Consider the following 22,660-nt stretch of genomic DNA (forward strand, 5'->3'; position numbering starts at 1 on the left):
AAAAACATCTTGTACGCTTGTAGCAGATTGACTTCAAACGACCGAAAATGTGTGATGTCCACAGAAAAAAAAATATCTTCAAACTTAGAGAGTTCAGACAGTAGGTTTTAAGACATTGTGTCTGAAGGCACTGGGCTTTAAATCAAAGCCTTTTAACCCAGTTTATGTTAAAGCACTTGATAAGACACTACATTTCAAGATTTTTGGTTTTAAGACATTGCAAATTAAGACACTCCTAGTTAAGACACTGCGCATTATAATACTTTGTATTTACGACATATCCTGTTAAGAGTCGGTGATACTGAATTTAATTATGTTTAAATGTAATGAATGAAAACTTCCAAAACTTCATTTCAATACTAAACTTTGTAGTTCGTTTTGGTCAAAGAAAACAATGCTGACATAAATGTATGAAAATATGTACACTATTTCCTGAAAGAGTTTTTAAACTAAACTTTTGGTTACATGATCACCTGGAATCAGGGGTTAAAAATTAATCAAATTAGGTGATATGCGTACTAAAAGCCTAGAACATTCATCCAACGCAGTGGCGTTACAACCCATGATGGGCTCTGGCCTGCTTCAGCATATCCTTCCATTCAGATCTCTCCTGCGCCTTTTGTCTCCATGCCCAAACTTTAAGTTGTTGTAGATCCGCCTCTACATGGACAATCCATTGTATTCGTGGTCTGCCTTTGGGTCACCTGCCTTTTTTATCCAGGTATACATTTTTTTTCTTTTATCTGACATTCTCTCAAGGTGACCTTGCCCATCGAAGTCAGTTCTTTTTTATTTTCGTCACTAAGTCAAAGCCTACAGCCAGTCTAAGATTTTTAAAGTCATATAACTACAATTAGGTTGGTCTTGTAAAAAAAAAAAAAAGGATCGGTTACTATAAATGGAGATTCAATGTGTACTAAGTCTGACTGAGGAGCCCGTCTATATCACTTTTCATAATGAGCATGGTGCACTTTGAAGATGTATTAACTTGCTTAATACACAAACAATGATGGCTCTGAAATGTATATCTCCAAAATGTTTGTTAAGATGCTACAAATTGTGTTTGTGTCTTTTGCAGAGCTTTAGTTTTGTGACGAACCGTAGGTTGCAGAGAGAGATAAAGAGGTGACGTTAGTTTATTTCCTTGGTGGACTTGAGAAGTGGGGGGTGGGGGGGGAGAGAACCGAGTGTAGGGAGAAAGCTGGTAAGGAAAGTTTATAAGCTATATGTTCAATTGTTTAAGAAATACAAATACAATAACAATGTCCCATTCTTACACAATGGTAGTTTCCCTTGATCTATGTTTTAATGACGTTAATATTGCATGTTGTACATTTCGCTTGGTTTCCCCTGGAACTTTTAGTGAAAACAAAAACATCGATTTACTGTTTAAAAGTTTGGGGATCTGAAAGTAAGGAAGTAGCTAAGTCAGTCTCTTACATAGAATTATTTTCTGGGATACGTAACTATCCGCCCCCCACACCCCTTTTATTTTTTTACTTTTATGCTGAACATGCAGCTGGTTCCAGGTGTAAACTTTTGGTTCTCGGTCTTTGGGTTGCGTTGTCAGATGTTACCTATGTAACATCTATCTTCCCTGGTTCCACTCGAGTGATTTTTTTTTTCGCTACTTTGCGGGTAGTCTTGAATACGATCATTCCACCTCCCCCAATCCGCCTGTACATTTTTACTCCACCCCACTTTAATTCCCCAAGTTTACAAGTTTGAGATGCTAGCTCTTGACTCGCCTTCATTGTCCTGACTTGTGACACGCCATATTTCCACAGATCCTCTACTTAGAAAAGTATTTATAGTAAGGCTTGTCTTAGAGCCCGACAAACTGCCCTGACAAGCGAAATCTGACAATTTGATAAAAGATGTATAAAAACTGAAGCAGATAAAGTTCATAGTATGCTTGTACCATTAGAGAATGGAATGGGTTGCTTGAATCAGCCAGAAAAACCAAAGACTTAGCAGAGTTTAGGTCATTGACTATCATGCATGACTAGATTGACGCATGAAATGCGTAGGACGTAATTATCTCCTTTTTTTAAAATAACGTCAGTAATATTATAAGATAAGACATCAAAACACTAATTGAATCATTTCTGTAGACCTGTTTATTTTTTCTCCAGTGTAATTGCTAGATCAAGATCTATATATTCTGCCAAGAGTAAATCCTCTTAGTCGTGAGTCCATATGAAGTCTGAGAGCTGATGTAATAGTATTAGTTATGTGCATGCCAGATTGGGGTCATTTCATTTCACTTAAATACTACATCTCCGACTGGAGACAATGTCTGGCGTTGTTCCAATGATGGAGATCGAATTCTACACTGGATTAAGGCGTTGCGTAAGAAACTGGTGCACTGATGGGGAAATGAGTATTGGGCGGCGAAGGATCTCAAAGTGGCAGTGTGCTGGACTTTTTTCAGTAACTAGTTAACTTATTCGCCACTGAAGGAGGCCATATATAGAGTGTCGGACTAGTCATAGCGTGTCGAAATGCTCAAAATGTCTCGCTTTTCAATCCAGTTAAATATTTATCCATTACTTTGTATTTAATAATGTTATTGTAAAGCATCGGATTTCAACTTTTTACATACCCCCACTCAGCCGCGACCACCTCCCCCCGCTCATACACACAGCAATAGAAGAATAGACCCAAAAAATCCATTTTTTCGATGGTCTTTGGCGACCCCTGGCAAATCGTCAATCGACCCCCAAGGGGGTCGCGATTCACAGGTTGAGAACCCCTGTTGTAAAGGAATATGTTGTTCGTATTTTATTGGTCGAACAGATTCTGAAGTTAACCACGGGTAAACTCCATTAGATGACAAATAGGGGGGAACTACAGATAAAAGTCAGTTAATGTTTGAGTGTAAACTGGAAACTAAGAAACAGAAAGACGTGTGTTTATTATAGTTTTGAAGTGATTTGTTTTTTTTTTTGTTTTTTTTTGTTTAAATTGTTCAACAATCAAGTATTTCTCTTGTGTTTCTTCATAAACATTGGAGATGGAAGCTGGAGATGGTAGCTGGAGATGGAAGCTGGAGATGGAAGCTGGAGATGGAAGCTGGAGATGGAAGCTGGAGATGGAAGCTGGAGATGGAAGCTAGAGATGGAAGCTAGAGATGGAAGCTGGAGATGGAAGCTAGAGATGGAAGCTGGAGATGGAAGCTGGAGATGGAAGCTAGAGATGGAAGCTGGAGATGGAAGCTGGAGATGGAAGCTAGAGATGGAAGCTGGAGATGGAAGCTCGAGATGGAAGCTGGAGATGGAAGCTGGAGATGGAAGCTACAGATGGAAGCTGGAGATGAAAGCTAGAGATGGAAGCTGGAGATGGAAGCTGGAGATGGAAGCTAGAGATGTAAGCTGGAGATGGAAGCTGGAGATGGAAGCTAGAGATGGAAGCTGGAGATGGAAGCAGAGATGGAAGCTAGAGATGGAAGCTAGAGATGGAAGCTGGAGATGGAAGCTGGAGATGGAAGCTGGAGATGGAAGCTACAGATGGAAGCTGGAGATGGAAGCTAGAGATGGAAGCTGGAGATGGAAGCTAGAGATGGAAGCTGGAGATGGAAGCTAGAGATGGAAGCTGGAGATGGAAGCTAGAGATGGAAGCTGGAGATGGAAGCTAGAGATGGAAGCTGGAGATGGAAGCTAGTGATGGAAGCTGGAGATGGAAGCTAGAGATGGAAGCTGGAGATGGAAGCTAGAGATGGAAGCTGGAGATGGAAGCTGGAGATGGAAGCTGGAGATGGAAGCTGGAGATGGAAGCTAGAGATGGAAGCTGGAGATGGAAGCTAGAGATGGAAGCTGGAGATGGAAGCTAGAGATGGAAGCTGGAGATGGAAGCTAGAGATGGAAGCTGGAGATGGAAGCTAGAGATGGAAGCTGGAGATGGAAGCTAGAGATGGAAGCTGGAGATGGAAGCTAGAGATGGAAGCTGGAGATGGAAGCTAGAGATGGAAGCTGGAGATGGAAGCTGGAGATGGAAGCTAGAGATGGAAGCTGGAGATGGAAGCTAGAGATGGAAGCTGGAGATGGAAGCTAGAGATGGAAGCTGGAGATGGAAGCTGGAGATGGAAGCTGGAGATGGAAGCTAGAGATGGAAGCTGGAGATGGAAGCTAGAGATGGAAGCTGGAGATGGAAGCTAGAGATGGAAGCTGGAGATGAAAGCTAGAGATGGAAGCTGGAGATGGAAGCTAGAGATGGAAGCTGGAGATGTAAGCTGGAGATGGAAGCTGGGGATGGTAGCTGGAGATGGAAGCTGGAGATGGAAGCTAGAGATGGAAGCTGGAGATGGAAGCTGGAGATGGAAGCTGGAGATATATCTATAAACGTTCTGTTCATTTTTGTTTAAAAATAAGTTTATTTAAGTTTTATTCAAGTTTGGCTTTACGAAATTACTACACCTTCAACAGTTTAGTTATACTAGCTGTCTGGGAGAGAACTACAACCTAACAACCGTATATCAGCATCTATATAAGCTCGTTTGGGTGGATTTTTTGACGTCTACACGGGAAAAAGAAAGTGGATAGTTGTGGTGGAATAAGTCCGCCGATCGGTTCGTTTGCACTTCCCGATGGGGACGATGGCCTGCGACTCCTAGGGGTAAAGTCTTAGAGCCACAACGTGGTAAATATTTGGTTGATGTTATATAGGCACATAGACAGGCACAAGCAAAACGCAAAGCTTATTGGTTTTGTGGAAGAACAAGTATTTAATAAAGATAAATTAAGAAGAAATACAATCAGTGAGTGGGGGGGGGATGTACAGAATGATTTAGGATTTTATGATGACGTTTAAGATAATATCATCACTGGGATGTTGCTCATAAAGATTCGCGTATGGTTTGCTTATTCGGCTGTCTCTCACTTATCTGTTATGCAAGGTTCTCCTTCGGGGTTGGATAAGTTGAAGCTCCGTTGTGTTGTAGCCAGTTGCTGGTGCCCTGCAGGTAGGCAGGCACTAGTGTGATGAATATGAGGATGCCACGCGGTGGGCTTACTCCTGTGGTAGTTGCAGACCGGTCCTGGGACGTCAGCCTGGAATGCCTTTGATTCGGGTCGAGGGTGATGAGTGACTCACCCTCAACGGGAATGTGTGGAGAGCTGCTGAGGTCTGCCTTCAGGCAACAAAACACGCCAGCCCTGGTGTAGGAGGCTATGAAATGAGACATGAGAGGAGCCTGAATTATTAAACCATACAGGCTGGTCGGCGAGGGGCGCATCCTTGATAGGAGCGTCTCCCTCAGGCTAACTACGATACTTGTCAACAACATTTCACGAGGTCTAGTAACAAATGCTGTACAAATAATACAATAATAATAATACAAATACAAATATAAATGTACAAGGCAGGGGCATAAATGAGGAGGGGAACAGGGGGACCATATTACAGGGTTGTAGCCCCTGTGACCTCATTGACCCACAGGTAAACAAGTCCGCGGTCACTCGTGACCAGAGGACCGTGACAAGAAGAAGGGAGGGGGTGCAAAAGGGCACATAACTATGCAGGTCGACAAGCTGAAAATAGTGGGGTAGACACGCGAGACTGATTCTCGGGCCTAAGGATGCATGGTAACAGCACAGTATGTGCATAACCAAAACAAGCATGATCATAATGTATATATATGTGCACATATACAGGTACATATGCACAGGTAAGAAAATGATCTAGACGCGAGTAGGTCCAGATGAATATGGATATGAATAAATAACAAATGCATAAATAAACATTAGGATTAACTAAATTGTAAGGTGGATGTCCACCGTTGGGAATACAGTCAACATTGACGAGTTATTAAGGAGCACATATTCATAGAGATTTACAAATATAATATTTGGAAGCAAACAAGTATTAACATGGTAATGATATATGAACGTAAATGTTACAGGAGAAGACACACTAAATAATAATGATAAAGTTTTTCCAACTCACCCGCTTTGCCTTACACAAGTTCCCAAATGAATCGTTGACTTGAGAGTCTTCTGACTTCTCAGTGATTCTGATCTAGAATGGCATTAACCTGAAACTTTCGTCTCCGGCTTTTATAGGTTTCCGAACGGTATGTTAAGCGTAGTGATGATCCAATGGCCAGCGAGTCTTTTGAGTTTAGAATTGTTAAATTGGACCAATCTTTTCATTTGGGGCTCATTCACCTGACTTCTTTAACCCGCGACCCGGGGGGGGGGGGGGGCGAAGGAGGATGAAAGCGGAACCATACCATAATTATCAGGCTGGACCATCGCTCGACGGTACAGCGGACGGAAACGATTTGAATAGCCCTGGGCGTTAGGATTGTCGACTCAAAGGGATGTACGTGGACACCAAATTTTAATGTCCCTGGACTTTACGGTTGCGTGCTTTTGTTTCGGCGTTTGGGGCGTAACTTTCAATTTTAATGTTCCTGAACTGAACGGCTGCGTACGTTTGTTTCGGCGTCTGGGTGTAACTTGGGATGTGTGTTTATGGCCTATAATTTGGGGGTTGGATCTAACCTTGGTGTAATAGATTGTTTGTGTTCTACCCTGGTCAGTTTAGTGTAAAAGGGGCTATACAAGGCTAACAATGTTAAGAGGGGGGGATTAGTTCCGCACTGGTCAGTTCTGTATTGAGAAGGGACGCGTTTCGTCACACACCCCTCCGCCAAAGATTATGCATTGTAAAGGCATTATTAATTTCGAAATTCTGAACTGACCTGTGAGAGGTTGCCTAGATGATAGAGGGACAAGCGGGGCCCCTACGTAGGAGCGTGCATTCACTGATCACGTCATCAGGTCCAGCGTGAGCTGGGATGCTATGGTGGACATCAAACTCCACCACGGGATCTGGGGTTGATGTATCTGCAGATACACTTGTGCACCAATCAAGGAAGGCGGGAGTTACTCCCTCTTTGTGACTGCCATTACGGGCAAGAGAGTGGCTAAATAGTAGTAGCCGGGACTGGGTGTTCAGCTTGTTTTCATTGTGTTGAAGCTGCGGAAGGCCCTTCGAGAACTTAGGCGTGGTGAGAAATACCTTACGCCGGCCGCAAAAGTGTGGCCACCCTATTCTATCAGACAGATAGCCTAGCAAGAATGTAGTGAGCATAAGTGTTACCACCAGTACTGGTTTGGGAAGCACATGGAGAGTTGAACCATCGTGTGAGGGTCCTTGTGATGCTTTAGGGTTCGAACGGTAGTAGTGTGCAAGAAACATCAACGAGACTACTAGACATAGAAACTTTAGACATATTTTGCGGTCTTCTTGTTTATTAGCCGAGCAAAGTTGCAAGTTTGATAGTTGGCTGGGTGGCGGGTCGTTTTCACTTACAACGACCTCGGCGGGGTTAGAGGGTAGTTCATCTATGTGGTTTAAGGGCGGATGCGGTTTTAGGCCTTCGGCGTTGAGGAGGGGTGCAGAAATGTGTAAAGTGGGGAACAGAGATACCTTACCAGGCGGCTCGAGGGGGAGACATTGTCTTGTCTCATAACCGTTTGTACAAGCGCTTCTCGTGATGAGTTGCCTGGGGTGGGTTTCGGTGGACCGTGATTTGAAGGCGGCACCAAGGGGTTTGATGCCTCGCACTATATCAGGTGCAATCATTGTGGCGCTGGATGCGATGTCCATTACGCTGTCGATGCCAGTGTCCTGCGGAAGGACGATGGCGGCAGTGCCAGTGCCCTGTGCATTGATGGGTGCGCTGGCAGAATGGGTGCTTCGCTCGATGGCGAGAGCGTTGAGATTGGCGGCCTGCATGACAACATTCGTGCCGCTAGAGTCAGCGTTCTTCGTGATAGAACTGCTGATGTGATTCTCGGCCTTTACTCCTCGGCTCTGTTTAGAGTTCTGGGAGTTGGGTTGGCCAGTTTGCTGGGTTTGAGGGCCGAAGCGCTGGGACTGAGCCGCGTGGCTTCGTGCGCCTCCCTCCCCGCCCGAATGGTGCTGTGGAAGGCCCGGTTTGCGAGCTATTGGGCGCCAATGGATTTTCGACTTATCCCTTTTCACGGGAACGAAAATCTTTGCAGACGATAGATAGCTTCGTGGGGATTCCTTGTATCCTCTGCGGAGAGAGTTAAGGGTTTCCCTTGCGCCATCCTGTGGAGCCTGGGATCCAATAGTCTCAGGGAATGCGCTGATGTGGTCCGTTTCAGGGACCGAGGGGTTAGTTGTGTTGGGGTTCACCGGAGTGACCTCTGGGGTAGTGAAACCTGGGCCTGTAGGAGTTCCCAGGAACACGTATTTATCACCAAGCGTTAGGTCAAAGCATGGATTGTCCATGACGGCCGCCTCTATCCTACCGTTGACATATCTAGATCTCACCTTTATTCGGGCGATCGGAAGGGGGAATGGGGGAGAGTTCAAGTCTGCGCCTTGTATGGTGACCCATTTGTTGCTAATATAGCGAGGCTTTACCAATGATTTCCTGACGATTGCTGAAAAGGAGCAACCGGAATCGTATAGACAATTAGAGGATATTCCGTTCACTAATACCTTTTCGACCGTAGGGGGATGGTTACTCGGTGATGAGTCTAGGACGGGAGTTGCTTGCGTTATCACCATCAGTGGTTGGGCTGAGTAAGGGCGGCTTCTATTATGACACTCGCTGGAGTCATGGGTAGGAGAGTTATGGAAGCTGCACCATTTCTTTTGCTGCCTCGGCGGGTTGGGAGGAATGGGGTGGCGGGGTGCTTGGTTGTTGGGCTGGCGTGTTTGTTTGTTGTTATTGTTATTGCTGCTACTTGGAGGGTCGGGCTGTTTATCTACCTTCGCTATCGATGGGCTTTGGTCTGATGTTTTAGTTTTCTGCTCCCTGTGGGCTGCTAGAAATCTATCAGAGTAACTGACTATTTCTTGTGGTGTAGTGACACCGCTTTCATCTATGAAGATGCGAAGGTCAGGGGTCATGCATTCGCGGAGCTGTTCTACCAGAATAAGGTCTTTTAGACCTTCATAATTTTGAGTGAAGGGACTTAAGGATAACCATTTATCCAAGTATTTTTCTAGTCTAGTAAAGAGACTGGAATACATCTCGCGTCTCTCAAGGCGAGAGTTCCTAAATTTCTTGTGGTAGGAGCTGGCGGTCAAGTCGAACTGGACTAGCAGTGCGTTCTTGAGCGCTGAGTAGTCGTTTTGACTAGATGAGGGGAGCTTAGCATACACCTCGTAGGCCTTACCCCGAAGAGCTTGTGACACTCTAAATGACCATTTGCCAATTGGTAGCTGGTTGTTGGTAGCCACGTTTTGAAATCTTTCTAAGAAAGTCTCTATACTTTCTTTGGTTTCATCGAAAGGTTCTAAGTTGAAGTGAGGGGTTTGACTATTAGGGGAGTTTTGATCGGCAGCAATTGTGATGCGGGATTCGTCGTTAGCTTTTAATTTTTCTAACTCTATTTCCTTTTCTTTCATACGGAACGCGTGAGCTTCCTTTTCCCTCTCTCTATCTATTTTTTCTTTTTCCCTCTCTCTATTTTCCCACTCCTCGAACTTAGCCAGGACGAACGTTGGTCGATCATCAGGCCTGATACCTATTTGGTCTGCTAGCTCGTTGAGCTCGCGAATTTTGATAGATTTAGCTGATTCGGCTTTTGATCTAGTGCCTTCAGCCATGTTTGTGGGATAGAGGTGATGGGGAAATATGCTCAGAAGCTGAAGCGGGTGAGAGGCTAACTGAATATTTATTTAATTATGTCTTCACCTGTGTTATTATCTAAATATGATACAACAAGTATATAATTAATATAATATACTATACAGCATTGACATAATCAAACCATACTGAGCAATATGTAGTTATATGTTATCAATATATATATATATATAGGGTCTAGTGGGTGGAAATTTTTAAACGTTCTGCTTATTGCCTTGTGCCTATACTGAATGAGTTAGGGTTTTGTGATCCCGGACTAGGCGTCACAGTTTACCCCCGTTGTGGTGGAATAAGTCCGCCGATCGGTTCGTTTGCACTTCCCGATGGGGACGATGGCCTGCGACTCCTAGGGGTAAAGTCTTAGAGCCACAACGTGGTAAATATTTGGTTGATGTTATATAGGCACATAGACAGGCACAAGCAAAACGCAAAGCTTATTGGTTTTGTGGAAGAACAAGTATTTAATAAAGATAAATTAAGAAGAAATACAATCAGTGAGTGGGGGGGGGATGTACAGAATGATTTAGGATTTTATGATGACGTTTAAGATAATATCATCACTGGGATGTTGCTCATAAAGATTCGCGTATGGTTTGCTTATTCGGCTGTCTCTCACTTATCTGTTATGCAAGGTTCTCCTTCGGGGTTGGATAAGTTGAAGCTCCGTTGTGTTGTAGCCAGTTGCTGGTGCCCTGCAGGTAGGCAGGCACTAGTGTGATGAATATGAGGATGCCACGCGGTGGGCTTACTCCTGTGGTAGTTGCAGACCGGTCCTGGGACGTCAGCCTGGAATGCCTTTGATTCGGGTCGAGGGTGATGAGTGACTCACCCTCAACGGGAATGTGTGGAGAGCTGCTGAGGTCTGCCTTCAGGCAACAAAACACGCCAGCCCTGGTGTAGGAGGCTATGAAATGAGACATGAGAGGAGCCTGAATTATTAAACCATACAGGCTGGTCGGCGAGGGGCGCATCCTTGATAGGAGCGTCTCCCTCAGGCTAACTACGATACTTGTCAACAACATTTCACGAGGTCTAGTAACAAATGCTGTACAAATAATACAATAATAATAATACGAATACAAATATAAATGTACAAGGCAGGGGCATAAATGAGGAGGGGAACAGGGGGACCATATTACAGGGTTGTAGCCCCTGTGACCTCATTGACCCACAGGTAAACAAGTCCGCGGTCACTCGTGACCAGAGGACCGTGACAAGAAGAAGGGAGGGGGTGCAAAAGGGCACATAACTATGCAGGTCGACAAGCTGAAAATAGTGGGGTAGACACGCGAGACTGATTCTCGGGCCTAAGGATGCATGGTAACAGCACAGTATGTGCATAACCAAAACAAGCATGATCATAATGTATATATATGTGCACATATACAGGTACATATGCACAGGTAAGAAAATGATCTAGACGCGAGTAGGTCCAGATGAATATGGATATGAATAAATAACAAATGCATAAATAAACATTAGGATTAACTAAATTGTAAGGTGGATGTCCACCGTTGGGAATACAGTCAACATTGACGAGTTATTAAGGAGCACATATTCATAGAGATTTACAAATATAATATTTGGAAGCAAACAAGTATTAACATGGTAATGATATATGAACGTAAATGTTACAGGAGAAGACACACTAAATAATAATGATAAAGTTTTTCCAACTCACCCGCTTTGCCTTACACAAGTTCCCAAATGAATCGTTGACTTGAGAGTCTTCTGACTTCTCAGTGATTCTGATCTAGAATGGCATTAACCTGAAACTTTCGTCTCCGGCTTTTATAGGTTTCCGAACGGTATGTTAAGCGTAGTGATGATCCAATGGCCAGCGAGTCTTTTGAGTTTAGAATTGTTAAATTGGACCAATCTTTTCATTTGGGGCTCATTCACCTGACTTCTTTAACCCGCGACCCGGGGGGGGGGGGGGCGAAGGAGGATGAAAGCGGAACCATACCATAATTATCAGGCTGGACCATCGCTCGACGGTACAGCGGACGGAAACGATTTGAATAGCCCTGGGCGTTAGGATTGTCGACTCAAAGGGATGTACGTGGACACCAAATTTTAATGTCCCTGGACTTTACGGTTGCGTGCTTTTGTTTCGGCGTTTGGGGCGTAACTTTCAATTTTAATGTTCCTGAACTGAACGGCTGCGTACGTTTGTTTCGGCGTCTGGGTGTAACTTGGGATGTGTGTTTATGGCCTATAATTTGGGGGTTGGATCTAACCTTGGTGTAATAGATTGTTTGTGTTCTACCCTGGTCAGTTTAGTGTAAAAGGGGCTATACAAGGCTAACAATGTTAAGAGGGGGGGGATTAGTTCCGCACTGGTCAGTTCTGTATTGAGAAGGGACGCGTTTCGTCACAATAGTCCAGTATTCAAATAACACCATAGTTAACCTTGGCCCACAAGCAAAGAAGGGCTTCATCTCTCATATAGATCTTTAATGAAATGTTGAAGGGCAAGCTTTAAACTTTTTCTTCCTAACTCAATAAATTTTTTGTTTGTTATTCAGTCAAGAAATACTTTATGGCCCTTTCAAGTATCATCGGTAATTTTAAGAAGTGCGTGTTTCAAACATTAATTCGGCCCAACTATACGGTTTAGAGACATGGAGAGTCACGAAAACACATATGGAAAAAACTCTTCTTTTCGCAAACAGTTGCCTACGCCGGATATTGGGAATTAGGCGGCCGAAAAAGGTTAACTACAGTCAACTTTTGCGAAAGAACCAGACAAAGGCCCATAGCCCAAGATATCAAAAAAGCGAGCTGGATAGGACATACCCTGCGAAACCTAGTTACCAATGTTGCGATTCAGGCACTTGATTTGAAATCCGCAAAGAGGAAATTGGGCAGGCCGAAGCAAACCTGGAAGAGGTCAATCATCAGTGAAGCTGAGGGTACTGGAAGGACATGAAAGCAGGTAAAGAAGCTGCTCAGAACTGAGCTCAATGGAGAGGTGTGAATGCTGCTCTATGCTCCCTGGGAGCTCACGGGAGTAAGTAAGTCAGTCAGTCATGTTTCAGACTCTTAAAATATGGTCTCTTTAAAAAATAAATTATGCTTAGTACTCCATATTCACTTCTTTGCGACGCCTCGGCACCACGCTGCGGCAAAAAGTGGTTTAAAAAATAAACTGTATCTGTGAGCCTTTCATCCTTTTATCTAAGCTTTGTGCTGAAGTAATAGTGCACATCAGTAGCCAAGAGCCTCTCCTGTGTCAATGTGCTCAGAACCAGCCAGCAAACATAGTTTATGGGTTTTAAAGGCATTTCTGACATCCACTATTCGTCTCATGCCCATATTACACCTGGCTCTGCTAAATCTATGAATAGTTCTCAATAGCCCATATGTACTTTTCAAAGGTTATGGGATCTCGGAAACACTTTTGTGATATTTGTTTTCCTGGGGGGTGATAGTCCTAAAGTTCTTTTTTTTTAACGCCACTTTGTCTCTCTCCTCCACGCTTGGGTAGCATTGAAGTGAGAGTAAAGAGGGGGAGTTCTGTAGATTATTGTCACATTTTTATATTATTTTAAGTTGTTTTTAAAACATGTAACAATAGGCCTTCTAACAAACTTCACCGAATTAGAGCTAAATCAAAACTAATGTCTTATTTTAAGTTGGTACTATAATTTGACTAGGCAGTTGGAAAATGACACGACAACAGACGCTACCTCTTGCTACCTGTGTGCTACCTTCACCTCAATGTAGCTGAAAATAGATGACAATATTCCTAGCTGGAACTGATTCTTAAATCAATACGCCAACTCCAAACAACGGACACGTGACATGCAAAGCAGAGAGTCTCAAGTTTCTACTCACCTGGAGATGGTATAATTAGACGCTTTCCCGAGTTTAAACCCAGAGGCTTAAGTATGCATACAGCATAACTTAAGTTTAAACCCAAATGCCACAATATACATACATAATTAATAACTTAGGTTTAAACCCAGAGGTCACAGTTTACCCCAGCATTATGTTTCAATGTTTAGTTTTTTTTTTAGGGTTCTTTCCTGCTCATCATCTGTGCTTTCATCTAGGTTTTTTTTCTTTCTGTTTAAAGTAAAAGTACCCAGAATGTAAATCTATGAATTGCACATACCATCAAAAAATGTTTTTGTTTTTGTTTTTAATTAATTTTTTTTAAATTCTTATGTCGACTTTTTCTTTTCGCCATTCACAACAACAGCCACAGAAAACAATCCAGATGTCATTTAAACAAAAAAAAAAAAGTTTCTTTGCTTTTCAGACTGAACTCGTATGAACGGCACAATTTTTTTCAACGTTTGAATATTTCCTTAATGTACAAGCAGACGACAGTTGAAACTGAGTTCAAATGTTTTTGTTTTTTTATTGATTTCCATTCAGGGGAGTTAATAAGCGATGCGAACCGTAACAGGGGACACCCATGAGGGGGGAGGGGAGGCGGCTAAAAAGAAAAATATAAAAATAAATAAAAAAAAAAAAGGCGGCACAGTTTTGTGCCGATCAATTAATATAGGTACGAGTTTTTTGTATTATGTTTCAAAAAAAATAATAAAAAAACAACAATGTAAATTTCATTCGGTAAGGGGTAACAGAGAGGAGTGATAGGCTACCAACCCAAGCTAAACCTCTGCTTGCATGGTTCATTCTTAATAAAGGAAAGACACCAATGTACTCTTCTTTCTGCACAAGCGTCTCAAGGCAACTTGCAAGTAAAGGATGCTGTCCAATATGAACTTTAAAAAAATATATATCATTTATATTGTTATCATTTAATTTCAGCAAGCAAAACTTTAATTTAATAGGCAATTTCTTTGAAATAAACTGCATGGCACAATAATCAATAAAAAAAAATTGACCAGGTTTTCTTCCATAGTGTTTGTCATATCTTGTCTTAATGTATTAATTACAGACGTTACCCAGGAAGAGAAGATAATTACGTCCTAGGCGTATCTATGTCTCAATCTAGTCATGCATGTTAATCAGCGACTTTAAATCTGCCAAGTCGTTGATTTTCCTGGCTGATTCAGCTTGACATTACATTAAAGGTGAGGTACTTAAACACTACATATAGAACCGCTACTATAATCGACAGGGTATGGTCGATTTCATTTCGTCACGTGATAATTTAATACCTTTAAAAAAAATTTAATAGCTGCTTGCGTCTGCTGACGTATCCCTGAAGAAAAAAAAACACCCCATATTATTAGAATCAGCCACTGGTCGATATGAGCCGAACACTTTTAGTGATTAGTAGGCAGATTTCAAACTTAAGATGACTATAATTAAACTTTGATTTCAGCGTCTGCATGAATGAACAGCAGACTACATTTCGCAACGACAGTAGCGCTCTCCAGAACTGAAATACCCCCCCCCCCCCACACAAGATCTTCTGGTGTTGTAACTTGTCAGAAACAAAAAGCCAACAATAGAACGACCTAATTATCTTATTTTGCTGACCTGATAAAATAAAAAAAAAACAAGGTCGATAATAAGCAAAATATTGCTCTGACGGGACATTATTAGATTTTAAAAATTGATTTAAGAGATGGTAGGAAGAAAAAAAGAGAAAGAATAAGAGAACACACACACACACACAGAAAGAGAGAGAGAGACTAGAATGGAATGCCTGGATAGGAGGTGTGTTTTGGTAGAGTTTGTGGCTGTCAATCTTAATATTCTGCATTTAACTTTTTGAATTTTTTTGTTATTTGCACATCGACACAACTTAGGTCATGTCGTGCCCCAGTTAATTTTTTGCTCTTCTATAAAAGGATTCTGTCATATCATTGTTTACAGCTAATTGACGTTCATACAACGGCTGTGAAAGAAATACAAATAAAATCAATGCTATTTTTGTTGTTTTCTAACTCAATCCCGCGGACTTGCAGCATGTCTTCTAGAATCTGAACTTGTTTATGGCGGTGGCGATTTCTCATTCTCTGGCGACTTCCTGGTTAGCATCTTGAAACTGAATGCGCTGTCATGCAAAGTTGACTATTGCAGACGTGAGGTTATTTTTATCTAGTGTAGAGTACTTGATCAAAACTTTAACCATACTTTGTCGGCGCCACGTAGCAGAGGTAATATAGACCTGCTAGTTAACTCTTTCTCTCCTAACTAACGATACCAACGTTAATTTGAGCCCATTAAATTTAATTATTTTTTGGTTTTATAAACTTTAATTATTGTTATATAAAAAGTGCATGCATTTTCCTACAATTCTTTACCTAACGTAAAATTTCCTGATTACATACAAGAAGTTTTGGAAGTTTAATCTTAACCTCGATAGTAAAACACCAATGAACAAAATGGATTATTCCATAGGAACGTGGAAAATAATTACGGAGAGAAAGAGTTAAGTGCATTACTTCAAATACTATATCAAGAGGCCCGAACAAGACTTTTGTTCCCCTGGCAATCAAATCATTAAATAAGAACAATCTGATATAAACTTTGTCACATGTAAATTATGAGTGCGTCTGGTGTGAATGTACACTTTGGTTTCTTATAGTTATAATGTTTTTTGTTTGGTGTAATGCACAAATTGTAAGACGAATTTCCATACGGACAATAAAGATTATTAATATTATTATTATTATTATTATGATTATCTCAGATATTGGATTACTGATCTGAACCCTACGACATCTCAGATATTGGATTACTGATCTGAACCCTACGACATCTCAGATATTGGATTACTGATCTGAACCCTACGACATCTCAGATATTGGATTACTGATCTGAACCCTACGACATCTCAGATATTGGATTACTGATCTGAACCCTACGACATCTCAGATATTGGATTACTGATCTGAACCCTACGACATCTCAGATATTGGATTACTGATCTGAACCCTACGACATCTCAGATATTGGATTACTGATCTGAACCCTACGACATCTCAGATATTGGATTACTGATCTGAACCCTACGACATCTCATATAGGATTACTGATCTGAACCCTACGACATCTCAGATATTGGATTACTGATCTGAACCCTACGACATCTCAGATATAGGATTACTGATCTGAACCCTACGACATCTCAGATATTGGATTACTGATCTGAACCCTACGACATCTCAGATATTGGATTACTGATCTGAACCCTACGACATCTCAGATATTGGATTACTGATCTGAACCCTACGACATCTCAGATATTGGATTACTGATCTGAACCCTACGACATCTCATATAGGATTACTGATCTGAACCCTACGACATCTCAGATATTGGATTACTGATCTGAACCCTACGACATCTCAGATATAGGATTACTGATCTGAACCCTACGACATCTCAGATATTGGATTACTGATCTGAACCCTACGACATCTCAGATATTGGATTACTGATCTGAACCCTACGACATCTCAGATATTGGATTACTGATCTGAACCCTACGACATCTCAGATATTGGATTACTGATCTGAACCCTACGACATCTCAGATATTGGATTACTGATCTGAACCCTACGACATCTCAGATATTGGATTACTGATCTGAACCCTACGACATCTCAGATATTGGATTACTGATCTGAACCCTACGACATCTCAGATATTGGATTACTGATCTGAAACCTACGACATCTCAGATATTGGATTACTGATCTGAAACCTACGACATCTCAGATATTGGATTACTGATCTGAACCCTACGACATCTCAGATATTGGATTACTGATCTGAAACCTACGACATCTCAGATATTGGATTACTGATCTGAAACCTACGACATCTCAGATATAGGATTACTGATCTGAAACCTACGACATCTCAGATATTGGATTACTTTTGAATCAAAACTTATTGACAAACTGAACTCTTGAAACAATGTTTTTATTTTGTCGTCTAGAGGGTCTACTTTGAAAACTTTGTGCGTTGAAATGATTGAATATAAACGTATCAAATTCATTCTGAAAACGAGGCTTCTGTTGACATCCTGGTTATTTTTTTTTTAATCTTTAAACATCATTCCACAAAGAAGACATGGGTAAAGGAAATGTTGATCCACTTAGAAAACATGTTAGTTCCGCTTCTGTCTAATTTAAACCGACACAGTAGTTGATCAGGGGCGTTACTTGCCAAACAATCGTCCCCCTTACCCCCCTCCACACTCTAGAGTCCAGGGAAGACGAGCAGTTATCTCCTGACCCAATGACCTCTGTTTGCGAGCCTGGACTCATCAGGCGCTAAGTCTGGGCCGGGCATTAGCCCGTGGGAAGTCATCGAAGCGGAAAATGCGAATTAGGAATGGTCATGGGTTTGACTAATGACAAGGTCAGCTGTGACTATGTACTAGTGAACAGGAGGGGAAGAGAAGGGCGTAGGTAGGCCTCCTGACATGCACTGCGTGTTGTAGTCATTTATCAACATTCAGTTTTCTAGGCCTCTGACCTAACGTTCGGGTCATGTGACATGTATCTCACAGAGTTAGTATTGCGCACGCCTATCTATATCGCATACCTAACAGAAGCAGTCAAGGTTGGACTATAAATATTACTTTTTAAACGTTTCACATTATGTAAAAAAAAACAATAAATATCTTTTTGGTGTCTCCAGTATTCACAATATAACTAGTGAAAGTAAAGGAAACTTGATTCGACGATTGACTGCCATGTATCGAGATATTCAAATTATGGCTCAATTCTTTTTTTTATTTAGTTGACAACTGTGACGTTCTATTGAGCGTCCTTGACATGGCTTCCTTTATCGTGAAAATTGCTATACCCTCAATATCAGAGTTTCCCAAACTGTTTCCCGCGGAACCCTAGGGCTCCTCGAGGCCTGAAATGGTGTTCCACGAACTACTGGAAATATAATTAAGTTGACTAGAAGGCCACCACGTGAATTAATTTCTATAAAAATAAGCAAAGTGTTCCGTTAAGTACTCAGAATGTGCAAAGTGTCCCGTTAAGGGAAACATTTGAGGAAACACTGATCTAGGCCAATCAAAAGGAAGGATCCATTACAAGCAACTAGAGAGGGTCTATGATTATCTGAGCGAAGTTTTAATTATATTAATATAGGCTTGCATGCACACTGCCATCCAAGACAGTGCAGAAGGTGCGCACTATTTGTGACTAGACTAGGAAGGAGGTTGACTTTCGAGAAAGAGAGAGCACTATTTCCGCCCAAGTCTAGAGCCGAGGCAGATGTCCTATGTGTTTGTCATGTCTTCGTGTAAATAAACATCTATGTCTCGATGAGTTGCCTCCCTTCAGTTATTACAATATGAAGGGGTGGGAGAGAAAGCCGACCAACCAAATTAAATAAAATGATAATATTTTGTTTTATTTTAATTTTTTTTTTTGTTCTATAAGTTAAATACGTTATTGGTAATTGACGACAGTGGCTTCGAACTTAAAATCATCGCGACAGTAGTCCAAAGCACAAATCCCACGGCCAGGCTCCCATCCTATTTCTCAGTGCTGTGTCTAATTATTGTCTCTGATGATCGTGGAAATTAAAACAACATCAAACAGAAATGTTTCCATGGAAATAACAACTAAGACTGAGCTATCACTAGCTAATGAAGTCCGACCACAGACGTTGTTTTCAACCGCCTTTACTTCCCCCCAACGAATGTCAGGTATCCCGAAATAAAAAAAAATCTGGTCTTCACCAGGATTCAAACCCGGTCCAGAAGCCAAGCGCTTCACCGCTCAGCCACCGCGCCTCAGTGATCGTCTGTACAACAGAGATATGTTGGATGGTTGAACGTTGAAGAAACAAGACAAGTCGCAGGTAGGCGTAGCAGAAGTCAGATCTAGATCTACGGTGTATCAGAGAGCAGACAAGAGAATGTTTCTAGAAGAATGACATGCAGCGTAGCTCTTGAGATTTTACGTTTCATTCAGATTCCTGCTTCACTGCTAGTCAGGTCTAAAAAAAGAGGGGGGGGGGGACATTAAAATTTTTTAACAGCGCAATTCTCACCCCACCCCCATTCCTTTACTTGCAGACAGAATCAATGATCATTCCAGGAATGCCTAAACTGTAAAGTCTCAATCAAGCTAGATCTAGATACGCTTAAAAATACGATGTCAAGAATGTGTATTGTGAGATGTAAAAGTGAAGTATTTTTGAAAGATTTTGTAGTTGACAGGATTTTAATTTTTTAATAGTTACAACATTTCAGGAATGCAAATGAAATAAATGACAATCTTCAGGAATTTTTAAGTTTTATAACTGTTGTAAATCCAAGGGAGGCAACTCAACGAAAGGTAGGAGGTAGCAATAAACGATGTATTTATTAGAAGCTACCAACAAATAGTTCGACTTGGACTTCTGCTATCTGCTATCTATTTGTGACAAAATACGTCCTCTTAATACAGAATTGACCAGTGCAGAACAACCCCCTCCCCTTTTTGACCATTAGCATTGTATAGCCCCCTCTCAACACGTCCAGTGTAGAATACAAACATCCTATTACTACAAGGTTAGATCCAACCACCAAACTATAGGCCATAAACACACATCCAAAGTGAGCCCCAAATGAAACAAATGGTCCAATTTAACAATTCTAAGTTCGAAAGACCCGATGGCCATTGGATCGTCACTACTCTAACATACCGCTGGGGAGCCTATAAAAGCCGGAGACGAAAGTTTCAGGCTAATGCCATTCTAGATCAGAATCACTGAGAAGTTAGAAGACTCTCAAGTCAACAATTCATTTAGGAACTTGTGTGAGGGCAAAGCGGGTGAGTTAGAATAACTTTATTATTATTGTTTAGGGTGTGGTGTCTTCGCCTGTAACATTTATGTTCATGTATCATTACCATGTTAACACTTGTTCGCTTCCAAATATTACATTTGTAAATCTCTATGAATATGTGTTCCTCATTTACTCGTCAATGTTGACTGTACCCCCAACGGCGGACGTCCAACCTACAATTTAGGTGATCCTATTGTCTACTTAGATATTTGTTATTCATTCACATCCATATTCATCTGGACCTATTCACGTCTAGATTATTTCCTTACCTGTGTATATGTACCTGTATATGTGCACATATATATACATTATAATTATGCTTGTTTTTGCTATGCACATACTGTGCTGTTACCATGCATCCTTAGGCCCGAGAATCTGTCTCGCGTGTCTACCCGGCGCCTTCGAGGTCACGGTCTACCTCACTATTTTTGGCCTGTCGGCCTGCATAATTACGTGCCCTTTTCTACCCCCCCCCCCTCTTTCTTCTTGTCACGGTCATCTGGTCACGAGCGACCGTGGACTTGTTTACCTGTGGGTCAATGAGGTCACAGGGGCTACAACCCTGTTATATGGTCCCCCTGTTTCCCTCCTCATTTATACCCCTGCCTTGTATATTTATATGTGTATTCGTAATATTATTATTATATTATTTGTACAGCAATTATTATTAGACCTAGTAAAATGTCGTTAACATGTATCTTAGTTAGTCTGAGGGAGACGCTCCTATCAAGGATGCGCCCCTCGTCAACCAGCCTGTATGGTTTAATAATTCAGGCTCCTCTCACGTCTCATCTCATAGCCTCCTACATCAGGGCTGGTGTGTTTTGGTTGCCTGAAGGTAGACTTCAGCAGCTCTCCACACATTCCCATCGAGGGTGAGTCACTCATCACCCTCGACCAGAACTGAAGGCATTCCAGGCTGAAGTCCCAGGACCGGTCTGCACCTACTACGGGAGTAAGCCCACCGCGTGGCATCCCCATATTCATCACACTAGCGCCTGCCTACCCGCAGGGCACCATCAACTGGCTGCCAGCACAACGAAGCTTCAACTTACCCCACCCCGAAGGAGAACCTTGAATACAGATAAGTGAGAGACAGCCGAATAAGCAAACCGTACAGGAGTTTTTATGAGCAACATCCCAGTGATGATATTATCTTAAACGTTATCATAAAATCCTAAATCATTCTGTACATCCCCCCCCCCCCCTTACTCGCTGATTGTATTTCTTCTTAGTTATTCTTTATTAAATATATTTGTTTCTTCCACAAAATCCTTAAGCTTTGGTTCTTGCTTGTGCCTGTCAGTGTGCCTATACAATACTAACAAAATATTGACCACGTTGTGGCTCTAAGACTTTACCCCTAGGAGTCGCAGGCCATCGTCCCCATCGGGAATAGCAAACGGACCGATCGGCGGACTTATTCCACCACAGTATTGTCTTAAGTTCAAAGAGTCCTAATTAATACCAGAACAGCAGAACAGACCACCGTCACACTTCCCAGTGTCGCTCCAGGTCTTCCAAACAGTTCACTAGTATCACACATGACAGAACTTAGCCCCAGATTGTTCAGACTCCCATAATTTCAACCGGACCCACAACAGTCCTTCCTCCTGTAGAATAAACATGTCTTATCCACTACTTGTGTTTAATAGTGCTCTGATGCGCACCATCGGTGTGGCGCGGAAGTGGAGTTATAAAAATACGGTGATGTTGTTTTTTTTAAAAGTAAAACAATTACATTGAAGTATTTAGTCTGACGCAAAACGTGCGAAACTAACCTGTAACTATCCTGTAACTATCATGTAACTAACCTGTAACTCTCCTGTAACTATCATGTAACTAACCTGTAAATAACCTGTAACTATCCTGTAACTAACCTGTAACTATCCTGTAACTAACCTGTAACTATCCTGTAACTAAATGAGATTCGAACTCCATGGAATCTGGCCTTGGCTTAGTACATTTACGCTAAGCCAATATGGTCAATAGTTTGCAATATTTTATAGATTTTATTTATTATTATTTTCCTCCGTGTAAACCATCTACGAGTTTATGGTGTGAACTGCACGATGTGACTGATGAAAACTGAGATTTATTTTACTGGAAGTTTGAGGACACAACTCTTAATAGTAGCCTACGCCTGAGCAGTCTAATATTGGACCGACTTCTACTGGGAGACCTACTAGTAGACAGTCTGCTATTAGGCTACCTATTAAAGAGAAGCCTTTTAAACTTAAGCCTATTAAAGTGAAGCCTATTAAAGTGAGGCCTGTTTAAGTGAAGC

General features: G+C 41.8%; 1 protein-coding gene across 1 annotated transcript; it reads right to left on the bottom strand.

Moving 5' to 3' along the window:
* Positions 1–6,717: 6,717 nt before the first annotated feature.
* On the bottom strand, positions 6,718–11,927 carry LOC129927145 (uncharacterized). Its single transcript, XM_056034384.1, has 2 exons — positions 11,316–11,927; positions 6,718–10,538 (listed from the first exon to the last, which is right to left on the bottom strand). Exon 2 carries the CDS (start codon positions 9,592–9,594, stop codon positions 6,718–6,720), a length of 2,877 nt encoding a protein of 958 aa, XP_055890359.1. The 5' UTR covers positions 9,595–10,538; positions 11,316–11,927.
* Positions 11,928–22,660: the final 10,733 nt, after the last annotated feature.

This window comes from Biomphalaria glabrata, chromosome 7 (assembly GCF_947242115.1).
Source record: "Biomphalaria glabrata chromosome 7, xgBioGlab47.1, whole genome shotgun sequence".
NCBI classification, from domain to species: domain Eukaryota; kingdom Metazoa; phylum Mollusca; class Gastropoda; family Planorbidae; genus Biomphalaria; species Biomphalaria glabrata.